At 41.1% G+C, this 18,038-nt stretch overlaps 1 protein-coding gene across 2 annotated transcripts in view; it reads right to left on the bottom strand.

Annotated features, from left to right (window-relative positions):
- The window catches only part of MED23 (mediator complex subunit 23), a 254,975-nt gene that overhangs the window by 106,197 nt on the left and 130,740 nt on the right, over window positions 1–18,038 (bottom strand). For both annotated transcript variants that reach the window (XM_033937086.1, XM_033937087.1), the window contains 2 exons: window positions 9,277–9,451; window positions 1,618–1,781 (listed from right to left, as the gene is read on the bottom strand). In XM_033937086.1, coding sequence (XP_033792977.1) covers window positions 1,618–1,781; window positions 9,277–9,451 — 339 coding nt within the window. The remainder of the gene's footprint in view (window positions 1–1,617; window positions 1,782–9,276; window positions 9,452–18,038) is intronic.

Genomic DNA, 18,038 nt, shown 5'->3' with positions numbered 1-18,038 from the left:
AAACTTAAGGTTTAGATTAGATTAGATTAGATTTGTTTCAGACCTTCTCTGCCTCCTTCTCAGCCTTATCTGGTGGTCTAGTAGTGCTTTCGTGGCAAGAGCGATCTTCCTACACTCCTGCCCCATGCAGATCGCCAATAGGAAATAGATGCCATAATCTCCCATAGTAGTCTCAAGAGACTAAGGGAGCTCACGGCAACCATTTCCTATTGGCAATCTGCACGGGGCAAGAGCGTATCACGATCGCTCCTGCCCCGAAAGCCCCACTAGACCACCAGGTAAGGCCGACACAGGCTGTCTAGCCCAGAGAGGAACGATCTTCGCTCTGCCCGGCCCGGAGCGGGGAAAGGAGACTGAAGTACCCGCACTGGCCCCTGCAAACACGCAACACGCACGGAAGTAGTCGATTGGAGGCGGAGACCACCAGGTAAGGTCCGGGGGTGGGTTAGAGCCGGCACAAAGTTATTCACAATTTTTTACACTTCGTGGTCCGGCTCTGCCCCTAACCCCCGCGAATACTGAGGGAGAAGTGTAAAGACAATTCCTATCCCTCTGTAGAACTGTATTCCCCTTTAAATTGTAAGTTGCCATCTCTCTACAGAGCCTTATCCTATTTTATTTATTACAATGCACTATTTTTACTAATTATAATCTCAAATTGCCTTGAATCCATTTGGACATAGCGTGACTCAGAAATGCCAGATTAGATTATTCAGTAGCTATGGGCATAACACAAATAGTTGTAAGATATGCCCCCTCCCCCTAAAACTATATTAGCAGCACTTTTGATATGGTGTCTCAACCAGTGCAAATGGCATAGTGGAGTAGCTTTTTGTAAATGGATGTCTCAATTAGTTTGTACATACAGTCAAACCTCGGTTTGGGAGTAACGCGGTTTGTGTTTTGCAAGATGAGCAAAACATTTTCACAAATCGTGACTCGCAAACTGAGCTTTGACTAGATTTGCGAGTCCCCCCGCCTGTGACCCGGCATCACCCCCACCCTCATGAACCGGCATTCCCCGCCCGCCCAAACTGAAGCCTTACCCCCATCTGGCACCGACACGCAGCACCAACCCACAGGAGCTGCCGGTGCAGGAAGATCCTTCCTCTTGCTGGACTGAGCCTTGAGCATCTGCGCATGCTCAAAGCCTTCTGGCTCCCACCTCTCTCTGAGATTCTCAGAGAGAACAAGAGCCAGAAGGCCTTGAGCATGCGCAGATACTCAAGGCCCAGTCCGGCAAGAGGCAAGATCTTCGGGCACCGGCACCTCCTGTGGGTTGGTGCTGCATGCCGGTGCCAGATGGGGGGTATGGCTTCAGTTTGGGCAGGTGGGGGATGCCGGTTCTCAGGGGAGGAGGGATATGGAAGTGCACCAGTGGCCTTGGGGGTGTGTGTGTGGGGGGGGTCTTTTGGGGATGTGGTTAGGTGGGGTGGAGCAGCATCCGGTGGCTGCGGGGAGGAAGGTGAAACCAATCAAGCGAGTTTCCCTTACTTCCTATGGGGAAACTCCCTTTGATATACGAGTAATTTGGTTTATGAGCATGCTTTTGGAACGAATTATGCTCATAAACCAAAGTTTCACTGTATATATATATATTTTTTTTACTTTCAGTACCTGTTACATGTGTTGCTCTAGCTAAGGTCAAAATCAGTGCCCTGTTGAGTTCTTCTGATTCTGCTGACAGAACAGTTTTAGGGTCACTAAGGAAACGTGTAAATTGTGGTTGAACTTCAGTACTGCCCAGGGCAGTTATCAGCCTTAAAGCGGTGCTCTCCACACTGCAATGAGAAAAGAAACAAGAATGTAGTAGCCTTGCTAGGAAAGACCCATGTAAAAACAATTCTTCCTTGAGTGAATTTAGCAATGCTGAAGGTTTCATTTGGCACAAACCACCAATTCCACAAGTGGTAACTTTCAAGGTTGGAGACCTGACTAGGTTACATTACCACATATTAACTGATTAGCATAGGATCACTGCATAAGCCCTTATAGCCAAATTGGTGTCGGTAAGTGCTCACGTTGTAATTTCTTTTAATGTATCATTCAAAAAACAAATGCCACTCATATGTTTAAAACTTATTCTTTAATCAGTCTCTCAAAACTCAATTAAATAATTTAGTGGAGCATGATGCATGTGCTCAGTATTCCCTCACTGAGGGTTGTTGAGTATTTAAACAGGGAAATAGCTAACTTTCATTAAAAGTTTGTTTGGCTTTGTTGCCAGTTTCCTGAATGAAGATGCTGGATGGAGAGCTGCCAAGTAAACGTTTTGTTTTTTTTTTAATTGTTTGCTTCATGAAAGTATAGAGATAAACTAGATCTGAAATTCTGTAGTAGGACATGATTTTTTAAAAACTTTTTTCCAACATTTCTTCGCATTTTGCTTTAAGTATTTTCAAGTTGAATGCAGCGTTTTACTGCATTTGAGTCATTCTTCCTGACGAAGAAGTTTTGAAACTTGGCCGGAGTTGAGGTGTAAACAGTGTTGAAGATCATATTTGGACACTTTTTAGTTTTTTGGACACTGTATTATATTCATTTTGGAGCACTATTGGTATCACACATCGAGTGAATATTTGGATAGCTGACATTTGAATGTAAGGGACATTTACAAAGCTGTACAAGTTTTGTCATCAAGCAGATAAGTGATTTTTTTTTCATTTTTTCTTTCTTTCTTTACATTTCCTTGTTTTTTAGGTAATGGTAATAATTTGAGTGGATAATGGAGAACAGAATGCTGCTATGATGGTTTTCTGTTCCATTGGTCTTGCTTTGTCCAAATGACCGGCATGTGAGGGGGTACTGAGCACATTCATCATATTCCACTAAATTATTGAATTGAATTTTGAGAGACTGATTAAAGAAAAAGTTTTATTTTTTTTAATTTATAAATTTAAATGATTACAATATCAGATGATACTAAAGAAAAAAAAGGCCTTTCATAGACATTAACATTACATAATCATTCTATACAAAATTCCTTTTTAAGCCCACATTAATGGGGCGATATGATACAATTTCAAGAAACAAATTTATAAAACAGAAAAAGGAAATAATTCACGATTCACCCTTGAGAATCCCAAACCATTCCTTACTCTTATAGGGATTATTAATTTCCCTCCTCTAATTTCTCAGTAGTGAAACTTTAACTCTTTTCTGTTCTCGAGCAATTAGGAATTGTTGCAGTTGTATGGGATCCCAAAAAACATATTTGATGTCTTATAACTTGACAAGACATTTACATGGAAATTTTAGGTAAAACGATGCCTCTAGAGCTAAAACTAACTTTTAATTTCAAAAACTCTTTCCTCCTTGAATTTCATTATTAACATTTTGTCTATCTCACTCATGCATGTTATCACCAGAGTGGACCAACTCTGGATCACATCCTGACTATCTTCCAAAAACTCTGTCAAGTTAATTTCAGTTGGTACCAAATGGTCCACCTCCTGGGTGGATTCTATTTTTTTTTTTTTAGGAACATAGTAATAATTATTAATAGGAAAATTCTCCGGTTGGGCAATCCCAGTATTTCTTTAAAGAATTTCCTTAATAAAATTTCAGGTGATAGTAGGTGAGTTACTGGGAAATTGACCAAACAAAGATTTCTCGCTCTATACCAGCGGTCTCAAACACGCGGCCCGCAGGCCGCATGTGGCTCTCCAGGTTTTATTTGCGGCCCGCGGTCTGGATGCGATCAACAGCATTTCTCTTCCTCTTTCCCTTCTTTTTGGAGCAGCAGCGTGTCTGGCCAGCTCGTTCCGTTCAAAGCCGCGGGTTGGCAGCTCCTCGCGCTATCCACTCCTGCATCGGAAGCCTCTCTGACGTCACATCAGAAAGGCTTCAGACGCAGGCACGGATCTCGCAAGGAGCCGCCACCCGCGGCTTTGAACGGAACGAGCCGGCCAAACATGCTGCTGCTCCACAAGGAAGAGAACAGAAGGGAAGAGAACAGAAGGGAAGGGGAAAGGGAAATGCTGCTTCTGTTGCTGCTGCACCCAATTGGGGAAAGAGAGGGAGGGAAGGAAGGAGAAGGGAGAGGAACAAGAGAAGAAGTCAAGTTCATGGGAGGGAAGGAAGGAAAGGAGATATCAGACCATGGAGGGGGAGGGAGAGATGCCAGGGCATGGGGGAAGGGAAGGAGACAGATGCCAGACCAGGGGAAAGGAAGGAAGGAGGGAGGGAGAGAAAGGAAGGAAAGAGATGCCAGACCATGGAAATAGGACGGAAGAAGAGAGAGATAGGAAGGGAAGGTAAGACATGGAAATGTAGATTTTGAAAAGAAAGCAGAAAAATTTAATATTAAGTTAATGACAAAAATGGATGCAAGGCAGAAAGTGAAGACGGAGAGAAAAACAGTCAAAGGACAAGAAGGCCCTGGAAACATAGTTGAAAGCACAGAAAAATAAAGTCACCAGACAACAAAGGTAGGGAAAATGATTTTATTTTCAATATAGTGATTGAAATGTGCCAGTTTTGAGAAAGAAAAGATATTAAACTTTAAATGTGAGGGCTGCAGAAAAAATAGAGTATTTGGAGGGCCGCAGAAAAAAATAGTTAATGTCTTATTAAAGAAATGACAATTTTTCATGAGGTAAAACTCTATAATTTATATATCTTTCCTTTTAACTGTTAAAGGAAAGTTTTATAAACTATAAAGAGTTTTACCTCATGCAAAATTGTCATTTCTTTAATAAGACATTTAACTATTTTTTTCTGCGGCCCTCCAAGTACCTACAAATCCAAAATGTGGCCCCGCAAAGGGTTTGAGTTTGAGACCACTGCTCTATACATATTTTCCATTAATTCCATTTTACAATGTATCACCATAGAATCTTTAACAGCAGATACTGAGACAGCTTGAAGTGTAGTACATTGAGCTTCCAATACATTTAATCGTTTATCCAAACAACCCAGATTGGAATCCAAGAATAAGTTTTAAACATATGAGTGGCATTTATCTGCCATCATATTTCTATAAGGGTGGTATATGCATGGAACAGTCTCCCAGAAGAGATGATGGAGACAGAGACTGTATCTGAATTCAAAAGGGCCTGGGATAGGCACGTAGGATCTCTCGAAGAGAGAAAGAGATAATGGTTACTGTAGATGGGCAGACTAGATGGGCCATTTGGCCTTTATCTGTCATCATGTCAACCGCTTCAACCTGGAAATAGGGGCGAAACGTCAGCCCAGAAACTACAAAGGGATGAGACATATTGTGGGGAAGAAAATTAATTAGAGGATAAACAATATAAGAACGCTGGAGCAAGCTTGGTCTCTTTTTAAGGATACGGTCACCGAGGCGCAAAATCTATATCTACCACTATCAACAAGGGATCAAAGAGGAATAGAATAAAGAACCGGCGTGGCTCACTGTAGAGGTTAAGGAAGCAATCAAAGGCAAAAAACCTTGTTTAAGGAATGGAAAAGATCGAAAACGGATGAAAACTGGAATAAGCACAAACACCAACGCAGGTGCCATAAGGCAGTAAAAGTGGCAAAAAGTGACTATGAGGAAAAAATAGCCAAGGAGGTGAAAAACTTCAAGCCGTTCTTTCGATACATTAAAGGAAAACAACCCGTGAAGGAAGCGGTGGGACCGTTGGATGATCAAGGAATAAAGGGAGCGATAAAGGAGGACAAAGAAATCGCCGTTAGACTGAACACATTTTTTGCATCTGTATTTACCAAACAGGATATACACAGCATACCAGAACCCATTAGATTATATGCTGGACGCGAAAACGGGAAACTGACAGGATTGATGGTCAGCCTAGAAGAGATATGCAGGCAGATTGATAGACTTAAGAGCGATAAATCCCCGGGACCGGATGGCATCCATTGGAGGGTCATCAAGGAACTGAAAGAGACCATAACTGAACTACTTCAACTAATAGCCAATCTGTCGATCAAAACGGGAAAGATTCCAGAGGACTGGAAGGTGGCAAATGTTACGCCGATCTTCAAAAAAGGTTCGAGGGGAGATAGACTGGTGAGTCTGACCTCAGTACCGGGAAAGATAATAGAGGCGCTGATAAAGGACCACATCATTGATCATCTTGACGGACATGGTCTGATGAAGACCAACCAGCACGGTTTCAGCAAAGTCAGATCTTGTTTGACGAACTTGCTGCACTTCTTCGAGGAAGTAAACAGGCAGATAGATAAGGGTGACCTGGTTGACATTGTATATCTGGACTTTCAGAAGGCGTTTGACAAGGTTCCGCATGAATGACTACTTCGGAAAATTGCGAGCCATGGAATCGAGGGACAAATACCCATATGGATTAAAAACTGGCTGGAGCATAGGAAACAGAGTGTGGGGGTGAATGGGCGATATTCAGACTGGAAGAGCGTCACCAGTGGGGTGCCTCATGGCTCGGTGCTTGGACCCATACTCTTCAACATCTTTATAAATGATCTGGACATAGGTACGACGAGCGAGGTAATTAAATTTGCGGACGACACGAAGTTATTCAGAGTAGTGAAGACGCAGGGGGATTGCGAAGATCTACAACGTTACATAACCAGGCTGGAGGAATGGGCATCGACATGGCAGATGAGATTCAATGTGGATAAAGGTAAAGTAATGCATGTCGATAAGAAAAATCTCAGGCAAGAGTACAGGATGTCCGGGGCAGTACTTGGAGAGACCTCCCAGGAAAGGGACTTGGGAGTTCTGATCGGCAAGTCGATGAAGCCGTCCACACAATGTGCGGTGGCAGTGAAAAGGGCAAACAGAATGCTAGGAATGGTTAAGAAGGGGATCACGAACAGGTCGGAGAAGGTTATCATGCCGCTGTACCAGGCCATGGTGCGCCCTCACCTGGAGTACTGCGTCCAGCACTGGTCGCCGTACATGAAGGACACAGTAATACTCGAAAGGGTCCAGAGAAGAGCGACTAAGGTGGTTAAGGGGTTGGAGGAGCTGCCGTAAAGTGACAGATTAGAGAAACTGGGCCTCTTCTCCCTCGAACAGAGGAGATTGAGAGGGGACATGATCAAAACATTCAAGATACTGAAGGGGATAGACTTAGTAGATAAGGACAGGTTGTTTACCCTCTCCAAAGTAGGGAGAATGAGAGGGCACTCTTTAAAGTTGAATGGGGATAGATTCCGTACAAACGTAAGGAAGTTCTTCTTCACCCAGAGAGTGGTGGAAAACTGGAACGCTCTCCCGGAGGCTGTCATAGGGGAAAACACCCTCCAGGGATTCAAGACAAAGTTAGACAAGTTCCTACTGAACAAGGACGTACGCTGGTAAGGCTAGTCTCAGTTAGGGCACTGGTCTTTGACCAAAAGGGCCACCGCATGAGCGGACTGATGGGCGCGATGGACCACTGGTCTGACCCAGCTGCGGCATCTCTTATGTTCTTATGTTTCTATGAATGATACATAAGTGGAGTGCAAGATATGTGATTATACAATTTCTTTTAATGGCCATATGCTAATGGCAACATTAACGTATGGCTATTTTACTGCTGTGGTATAAATGGGCTTAGCATGTAGGAAAAACCTGCACAAAGTTGCACTAAGGCCACTTTTCACCACAGCTTAGAAAAAGAGCTCCATGGAGACAAAAGATTTATCCAAGCCTCCACTCAAAAATGTATGATGCTTGTTTTGCCTTGAAAAAATATCAGCACACTACAGCAGTCATAGATCCACTGGGTTCTTTCTAAATGCTAATTACCTGTGCAATTTTTCTGAATTACAAACACCTCCTAATATGAACCATACACATTTAACCAGTATAGTTTTTATTCGGAGTGGGGGTGGAATAGTTGCTTCTTTTTGTCCCTTTGGGCTTTAGGTCAAGTTTAATAAAAATTTGTATACCGCCTATCAATCTTCTAAGCGGTTTGTACATAATAAAATAGGGTAACATACATTAAAACATTCAAGACCTACTGGAATGATAGGATTAAGGTAAAAAATTATATTATAAAATAGGAAAGAGAGCCATATAGAGGAAATACAAAAGGAAGGGAGATCCAAAGCAGAAATGAAGATGTTTCATAAGGTAAGTGAAATTAGAGGTTGAATGCTTCTATAAAAAGAAACGTTCTTAGTTTTCCTTTGAAATGATCTAGCACGGGTTCATCCCATAGTTCCAGGGGTAATGAGTTCCAAAGAGATGGGGCTGTGATGGAGAAGTTTGTTGTTCAATTAGTGTTAATAATATGGAGAGATGGAACCGTTAAAAAATTTAGTGATTGTGATCTCAGTGTTCTAGGTGGGGTGTAGTGAAGGGACGCCATTCTGAAACAGGGTGAGGTCAGCACACTGATTTCTAAGCCCCTGTGAAAGAATGCTGAATCATTCCCTCTCTCCCCCTTACCTGTCACAAATTAGCCTTTATCTTATTTAATTAGTCCTTATTTGGGAAAGGACATCAGCTGACAGGCATTGAATATGTGCAAATACACAGGTATATTGTCTAAGTGCTGAGTTGAGGGTGACACGATGTAAATGCATGTGACTTTGTATCCACCAATCATTAGAGATGTACATGAGGGAGTTACTATGATGTCAATAGCATAGAAGCATAATAAAAGGAGCTCGGAGCTTGCCACGGCAACGCCTCCACCTGACTCTTATCCTGCGTGTGTGTGTTTGCTGTGTTCCATCCCTACAGTGTAGGGAATTAGAAAATTGTTTAAGAATTCTGGCTGGTTGTTACGGAGTGTTTTGAATGTTAAAAGTATGGTCCTATTGTTCCAGTAGGTCCATGGAAAACAGACACAAGATCTGGTATTGTAAACATTTGCTGTCAACTACCTAGGAATTTTTTTCCTTTATTGAAATCCTCTCAGTTGTCACAGCAACGTTTTCCAGGTCATGCACCCTGCAATCATGGACCCAGCCATAGTTCTTGCCATTGAGCAATACCTGGAGCTCTCTTACCCCAGGACTTGTGATCACTGCTTCTGTAGTATCTACAATCCTGGCCAACCCAATGACTATTTGACCAGATAAATGAACATAGGTTTTTCACATGGTGGTGCATTGCACTGCTGCTGATCTACCAGGCAGCCATGAGTTGCCTTCCCCCCCTCCCGCCCCCAACAATATTCAGTTAAGACTAATAAGAATCCATTGCTAATGGCTTCTATATTGAATAGCAGAGTTCTAGCAGTCACCATTCCATCTCTATCTTTTTTAAATTTAATTTCTTATAAAACTGCCTGCAAGCTTAAAAGCTATCAAAGCAGTGTACAATTGGGTACAGTAGGCAATGGGAGTGGATGGATAGTTTCAGATACTCACCACAGATGAAGCTGATTCTGATTGGTTTGTGGAACACCAGCCAGAGAATGAAGATGGCTCAGCAGCTGCACCCTGTAATGAGGCTGAATATGGTGCATGCGGTAGCTGAACATTTCCAACAAAGTATGTAGGATGCCCCAAGCATGAGATTTGAAAACCGTGGGCAAGAGCTGGCCTGAAGGACAGAAAACACTATTATTCTACAAAAGTGAATGAAAACTTCCAGAGAAGTACCCATGTTTGTATGGGGTGGCAAAAATTACCAAAAGGATGGTGCCACCATTGACTAACCAATTTATTGAGGCATGAGCGTTTGAAGATCAAGTCTTTGAATGTTTATGCCTCAATGTAAGGGCAGTAGAACATGTTTTTGGTTGGAGGGGCCAAACAAACCCATCTCTCATATCTCAATAAATGAACCTATGAATTTGAAAAAGAACTAGAGTGCATGAAGCTGCAAAGTGTAGTCCTATTTTTTTTTTTTTTTTTTTGCAGTCCTACTTTTTATTACAAACTAAAAATGTCCTGTGCTACTGTTAGAACCTCTGTTAAGTATAAATCCTCCCCCAACTGTTCCAGTTCCCTTCTCCAAACTCTCCGGCAGCTGCTGTTAATTCTCTCCATTTCCTGCAAGATTAGTTTTGCTCTCATTCTTTCTTCTTGGGTATTTTGTTTAACCAAACGTGAAATATAAATTTGTTTTAGTTTACTTGTTACTTAAAGAACACTACACAGATTTGTAAAGTAGGAGCTCCCAAAACACAGTAACAGGGAAACCAAGTATTATAACATAACATAGTAACGAACATTGGCTAGAGAAGATGCCATAATTAGGAAGACATGTTTGGTACTGGAATATATGTTTGTGAGTATATCTGGAACAAACATTGCACAGGAGCCTATGCACTAGAACTTGTGCTAATTTTCTTGTGTGCGTGTAGGGCACAAAAAATTTAACATGCATGCTAAAATCTACTTAATAGGTAATACATTAAATTTTGCACTAATCTGTAAAAAATACCAATCCCTATAGCACACACACTAGTAGAATGCACACAAACTCTCAAAGATAATGTACAAACACAGGATGGCAAAACCTCTTGTGCTCACCGCTCTCAAGTGTAAAGATTAGTTGACACAAGAGATTCCATTCTTCTGGTCACCCTATCGATAGGATAGTGGAAGTCAGGGTCTGCACTAGAAGGAGAGGGTTGAGGCAATCTCCTACTTACCCAATGCCAAGAATATTTTTGATCACCCTCTTGGTATTCCTTTGAGAATTCTGGAGGTCTCTGATGTTCCCTAACAATAGGGACCCATGACTGAGGCCAACAGTATTTCATCACTTGTTTCATTCAGTCGAGTCCATTGATACAAGTAGCAGGAGGACTCTTATGATTTATCTGTCAATAAATGGTGAGAAGATAGGCTGCTTCTGATAAGGGGGGGAGGGCTCTGAGTGGGAAGGAATACATTGGCAGAGGGTAGGAGAAATGAATTCTCCTTGGCACTAACCAAATCTTTCACTTTAACTCATTTAGCCTGAGATAGGTGTTAAATTTTAAGCTTCAGCAGGGCTCATGATGTATAGCATATCTCTATAGGCCAATATGTAAGAAAATGTAGATATGATTTCATTTTAATCACTACCACCATGTGACTGGGTTTGGTTTGCAAGCTAGGATAATATAAGAACACAGTCTCTCGGACAGCTCAGGGTCTTAGCTGGATGGGAATGTCTGGAAGGAGTACAAATGCAGAGGGCAAAACTGAAAGGAGTTATTGTAAGGGCGACAAATCTTTTTGTGAGGCAAGTAAAGTAAAGAGGAAAAGAAGGCGGCTTTGGCTCTCAAAGGTAGTAGCTGAGAAGGTAAGGAATAAGAAGTTAGTTTTCAAAAAATATAAAAGAACGCAGAAAGAGGAAGACAGGCAAAAATATCTGGAAAAATTAAAAGAAGATGGTTGAGAAGTCAGAAAAGCAAAGATACAAATGGAAGAAAAAACGTTTCTATTATATCTTCCCTTTCCTGCCTTTCCTCCAAAGTGTACAGATTGAGATCTTTGTCCACATACACCTTATCATGAAGACCACACATCATTTTAGTAGCCTTCCTCTGGACCGACTCCATCCTTTTTATATCTTTTTGAAGGAGCGGCCTCCAGAATTGTACACAATATTCTAAATGAGGTCTTACTAGAGTCTTATACAGAAGCATCAATACCTCCTTTTTCCTACTGGCCATACCTCTCCCTATGCAACCTAGCATCCTTCTAGCTATCGCCATCACCTTTTCAACCTGTTTGGCCACCTTAAGATCATCACATACAAACAATCACACACAAGTCCTGCTCTTCCGTCGTGCACATACATTTTTCACCCCCTAAACTGTACCGTTCCCTCGTAGCCTTGGATTTTTGCAGTCTCTTGGGTTTGTCGCCCTTACAATTGCTCCTTTCAGTTTTGCCCACCACATTTCTACTCCTTCCAGACATTCCCACCCAGACAATTCATTGACGTAATCCCCAATCCAAACTAAGTTAGTTTTTTTAAAGTCTAGAAACTTTGCTTTTGAACGAGCCCTCTCTATACCCATCTTAATATTAAACTGTACCATGCAGTGATCACTGGATGCCAGATGATCACCCACTGTAACATCAGAAACACTAAGTCCAGTATGACCCATCCCGTGTGGGTTCCATTACCAAATGCTGGAACAGTTCTCCTTGTACAGAATCCAGGATCTCCCTACTTCTAGAACATTTTTATAAGTGATATTGCTGAAGGGCTGTCAAGCAAGATTTGCCTCTTTGTGCTGCCACAGTTATGTTCAGCTTCCCTAGCACTGATTGACCGGCCCCACTGGCTGAACCCGGCGTCCATTCTGGATCAGTTCGCAAATGGCATCCGGCAGCTGTCTTCACAAGGTCAGATGATATAATTTTGTGAACTTATCAACATAAGTGGATATGAGATCATTCTGCTTGCCCGGATGCTACTTCCTGCTTGCCATGTCGGTTTCGGCGAAGACTGCCAGACAGAATAGTATGCCGCTTGCTCTCTCCCTCCAAGGCTCTCTCTCGGTTCCGCAAGGGGAGGGAAGCACTTTGCCGCTGAAGCCGCATTTAAAGAAAAGTTGGCAGATTTGGCAGGCTCAGGGAGGAAGATCCCTGACACTGGATTAGTGCTGCACTCCTTTTCCACCGGCGGAGAATTTGATAAAGAACTTTCTCAAAGCAGCGGCTTCTGTGAGCGTGCAGTGTCCAGTGAAGGCTCCCGTGGGCTCTGTCTTGACTCCACGGTCCTCTCCTGGCCCTAGTCATTAACCTCATCTGCAAATCCAACCTGCTCCTCCTGCACAGTTAGTTTCTAACAGTGGCCAGAGTAAGAGGTTTTGAATCTTTCAGTGACACTTCTTTTACTCTCTTCAGGAACCTGCACCAAAAATGGGAGTGTGGATGATAATTATAATAGTCCCATCTGTCCTGCTTTGGTGGGAAATGGTGCTCCAGAAATTGCAGTAGAAGATGCAATTATCCCAGCTGAAAAGCTTCCTTGCTGTCATTAAAAGAACTGCACTGGCCTCCTCTGTTCTCATGTTGTGTGTTACTGAAGTTTAGGAGGAACTTGATATATGTGACCTGTGCTTGCTGGTTGAAACCTCTTCAGTGGTTTATCCTGTTGCCATGTTTGCTCCTTAGGTAGCTATTGGAGTGCCAATGGCAGAATTTAACATGGAAACTATCCCTGCCAACACCAGCTTCAGTTTTCACTGCCAGGGCCATGTGGCACAACCTTATCTCCATTATCTGTCTGAAACAAAGGGGAAATAATTTCTTGGAACTCAATGATTTTGTTATTATTTTATTGATTTTTATTAATACTATTATATGATTAATAGGGTTTATTGATTTTTAAAGTTTCTATATGGTTATATAATTAATTGATGCTGATAAGTTGTTTATAAATTTTTAAATTGTCTTGTTATTCAATTGAAGGAATAGTGTTCTCTATGAATTTGGTTATATTCTTGTTCACATTAATAGACAGTTATGCAGGGAAGTTTGAGTTTTAGTTTATTAGAAGAACTAAATGTATTCATTTTAACTCTAGATTTTATTTTGTTTTTATTTTCTCTATTGATTTTGTATTCTTCTTTTATCTAATTTTCTTAAGATTTTATGGTTAAGATTTTGGGAGCCATTATAATGGTATTATTGATTTATTACAGCTTCCATTTGGTGAGTTATTTAGTTAATGCTACCTGCTAATGGCAACTAATAGTAGATTGTTTATGGGGTTTTATTTTGATTTACATAATTGTTCTACTTAATTATTTGAAAATTCTGGGTACTTGCTGATATTAATTAATAGAATGTCATGATTTTCGATATTCTCAATAGGGTAATGTTCACAAATGAATTTATTATATTTTGCTAATTTCATGAAAATTTTCTTGTCTTAGAATGTACTATCTGTCTTATTCTTTAGATTGAAATGTTCACTGATAAGTTATGATGCATATGTTTATCACATACCTAAATGAATTAATAATTTATTTTAAATCATATTGTATGGTAATTGTAAGTTGTTGGGGTTTCACATTTTATCTCATTACTATTTATTAGAGCATAGTGTTAATTTGGGATAAATTATGGTGCTTGGGGGAAGACGGTGATTACCTAGTCTATATATTTGTATACAGGATTTCATATTATTTACAGGGAGGGGGTAGGAGAGGGAATGGGGGATTTTGAGTTTAGGGTCTGGGACATGTGTGGAAAGTCTATTTTTAAATTTGGTCAAAGGAAATTAGTGGTTTATTCTTTAATATCTTTTAATCAAATTAAATGGTTTAAAAATTTTATTCATTGAATGTTAATGGACTCAATCACCCCATCAAGAAGAAAAAGATTCTTAACTTTCCGAAAAAGCAACAAGCAGACATTTATTTTATACAAGAGACCCATCTATCAGCAATGGAGGCAGACAAATTAGAAGGGGGTTGGATAGAACATTGTTTTTTGTACCAGCAATAGGGAAAATGGCGGGTGTGGCAATCCTGATTAAAAAGAAGATTTCAGCTAAATTTGATAAATTTCTGGCTGATCCAATGGGTAGATGGCTCCTTTTTAATATGACTTCAGGAAGTGATACCCTGACGCTTTTTAATATTTATGCTCCTAATACAAATCAGGCAGAATTCTTTAAAAAGCTCCAACAAACAATTGTCACTGGCTACGTCTAATCGTAGCTGGAGACTTCAATGTTGTAAAAGACAATTAAAATCATTATGTCTGGATAATCTGATGCATACATGTGGATTAAAAGATATATGGCAGATTTTTCATTTTAATGCTCGAGAATTTATATTTTTTTCCCAAGTTCATAAATCATTTTCAAGAACTGATTATTTTTTTGTTTCTGATCATTTAATTCAACAGGTTACAAAAGCCAACCTAGATCCTATCATTTTGTCGGATCATGCTGGAATTTGGATAGAATATCAGTTAATTGATGGAAACTATGGGATGCGTTTAAGGCAAATATAAGAGGGAAGATCATTTCATATTCGGCGCATGTTAGGAAATTACTTAGATTAGAGCTTTCCAATCTAGAACAAATTATTACTGCTTTAGAATCACAATTGGCTTTAAAATAGGAACAAGATACTTTGAATGCCCTGTTGAAGGCTAAATATAAATATGAGATTTGCTCACAATCGGCTAGAAAAGATTTGGTTTGTCAGCAAGTGGTGTATTTTGGAACAAGTTCATAGTCTGCTATTGAAAAAGAAATGGGGAAAGTATGGTATTGGTAGCATGGAAGAGATTAGGTACTTACCTCAAACTTGGGACTTGTATACTGCCTTTTTGTAGTTATACAGGTACTTCAAGCATCTTTCCCTATCTAGCCCAGTGTGCTCAATCTATATCTAATTCTTTCCTGTAAGGAGAAATGTAAGGTCAAGCCCCCCAAATGTAAGAATGGTCGCGCCCCAACACAATGTGAGGATGGAGGGGTTATGTGAGGCGCCCTTACAAACGCCAGGTCCCGAGTTCAATACCCTCACAGAAGATTCACCAGGAGTAGAATCAAATGAGAAGCACAACCAGATGTGATTGCATAAAGGATATAATATAGAAAGAAATAGGCTTACAGAAAAGCAATATTCATAAGCATTACAATTAAGCAGAGAGCAAAGTTCCAGAGATAGAGAGTAAGAGATAGAGAAACAGAGCAAGAACCGGGGGGGTGAACCTTTTATAGCTTAGAATCTTATTCTAAATATAGAAACTATTGTATTTCCCAGTATCTTTCTGTTTAGAATTTGTAAACTGTTTGAAACAATAGTTAGTTTCACTGACCACCTGGATCCATTGTATATCTTAAGCTGTCCATCCTAAGCATGATTAACAAAAAATATGTAGGAGCACTTAGTTATATAATGTGTATTTATAAACAAGGGAAAAAAGACCTCAAAATACCCCATAAATGTGATCAATGAAGCCACAAAGTTTTTGGGGTGGGTATCATCACTGGTCACAGTGATGATACCCACCCCAAAAACTTTGTGGCTTCATTGATCACATTTATGGGGTATTTTGAGGTCTTTTTTCCCTTGTTTATAAATACACATTATATAACTAAGTGCTCCTACATATTTTTTGTTAATATTACTTTATTTGGTCACTTAAATTGATTTTTCCATTACATTTGTTTCAATTTATATTGTGCATCCTAAGCATGAGACATTAACACATCTTCTTAGCACCTCTTCTTAGCTGCAAGTTCGTTTATTACCTTTTAAGCATGATTTAATTAGGGTTGTTTGAAACAGTCTGCCTGGAAGCTTTCTGTATGTGAATTCTGTGCATGAGCACTTAGGGTCTATCTGCATCCTCATCCCAGAGTCAGATTGATATAATTTCCCATAGGCCTTTGCTGACATTGGTTAGGGCAACCAAAAATGCTGATTGCTAGCAATAGCTATGCTGACAAGGGACAGGAGTCCTGACTAATGGGTTCTTTACATTTACCTGCAAGGATTGCAGAAGGCATCAACTACATTTTTCAACTCTACCTCCTTGTGTCACTGGGCAGTGCCTAATTTCCTCAGTTCATATCAAAGCAGTTGACCACCCCTAAAAGAGGAGAAATAGCATGGAGGGCATGGGGAACTCCCTGACCAAATCAAGTCTTTTCTGCTTTGTAACAAAGATAGGTAATTAAACAGCATGAAACTCTACAAAAGGTGGAACCAAATATGCCATCTACCTGTGTGCAACCAGTACTAACATTTGTACAGCTGTTATAGGCTCTCCCAAGTACTTTGACATAGTGAACTATCGCATTGCATATTGTACTTCTTTGACAGGTGAAAACAATCTTCATACTCAAGAACATAAGAATAGCCTTACTGGATCAGACCATCATGCCCAGTAGCCCGATCTCAAGATGGTCAATCCAGGTCACTATTACCTGGGCAAATCCCAAAGAGTAGCAACATTCCATGCTACAGATCCAGGGCAAGCAACGGCTTCCCCCATGTCTTTTTCAATAACAGATTATGGACTTTTCCTCCAGGAAATTGTCCAAACCTTTCTTAAAACCAGCTATGCTATCCGCTCTCACCACAACCTCTGGCAATGCGTTCCAGAGCTTAGCTATTCTCTGAGTGAAAAAATATTTTCTCCTATTGGTTTTAAAAGTATTTCCCTGTAACTTCATCGAGTGTCCCTTAGTCTTTGTAATTTTTGATGGAGTGAAAAATCGATCCACTTGTACCTGTTCTACCCCACTCAGGAATTTGTAGATTTCAATCATATTACTAGAGAATGACACGGTGGCTGTTACCCGCAGGTAGTGTGCTAAAATGGTATGGGAGGAAAAAGTACTCACTGCGGGTGAATAGTCTTGTCCCTGCAGTTAAGGGAAGGAACACGCGCGGTCACTAATCGCGCATGGCCCCCTCCCTCCTTCCTACCCAAATCTATCTATCTCCCTCCCCCTTACCTTCACAGTGAGTTTTGAGTAACTTCTTCACAAAGCATGCGTGTGTGGACAGAAGCTTCTCCTCTGACGCAACTTCCGGTTGCGTCAGAAGAGAAGGTCCGCCCACACAGGCACGCTACTGTTTGCAGGCTCCGACGGCTTTGAAGAAGTTACTCAAAAAACGCGCCGCGTAGGTAAAGAGGAGGGAGGGAGATAGATAGATTCGGGTAGATAGGAAGGAAGGAGGGAGGGGGGCCGCGCGAGGGGTGCCGAAGGGCAGTGAGATAGCGAGAGGGAAGGGTGGAGAGGAACAAACACTGAAGGGACATGGGGAAGACAGAGTGGGGAGAAGACGCTAAAGGGACATGGGAAAGACAGAGTGGGGAGAAGATGCTGAAGGGACATGGGATTGACAGAATGGGGAGAAGACGCTGAAGGGAAATGGGGAACAGAGAGTGGGGAGAAGACGCTGAAGGGAAATGGAGAACACAGAGTGGGGAAAAGACGCTGAAGGGAAATGGGGAAGAGAGAGTGGGGAGAAGACACTGGAAGGGAAGAAAACAGAGATGTCAGACTATGGGGGAGCATAGGGAGGAGGGAAGAAGATGGGTGCCAGACCAATTGGGGGGGGGGGTGAAGGGAGAGGCACAGTAACAGAGCAAATGTAAGATGCAGAGAGAAGACAGACAGTGGATGGAAGGTATTTTTTTTTTGTTTTAGGATAAAGTAGTATATTACTTGTGTTAATAAAAACTTATAAATAAAGCCC

This window comes from Geotrypetes seraphini, chromosome 3 (genome assembly GCF_902459505.1).
Source record: "Geotrypetes seraphini chromosome 3, aGeoSer1.1, whole genome shotgun sequence".
In the NCBI taxonomy this organism is placed as follows: Eukaryota; Metazoa; Chordata; class Amphibia; order Gymnophiona; family Dermophiidae; genus Geotrypetes; species Geotrypetes seraphini.
Note: the sequence above shows the minus strand (reverse complement) of the source record. Positions and strands in the feature narration are given on the sequence as shown.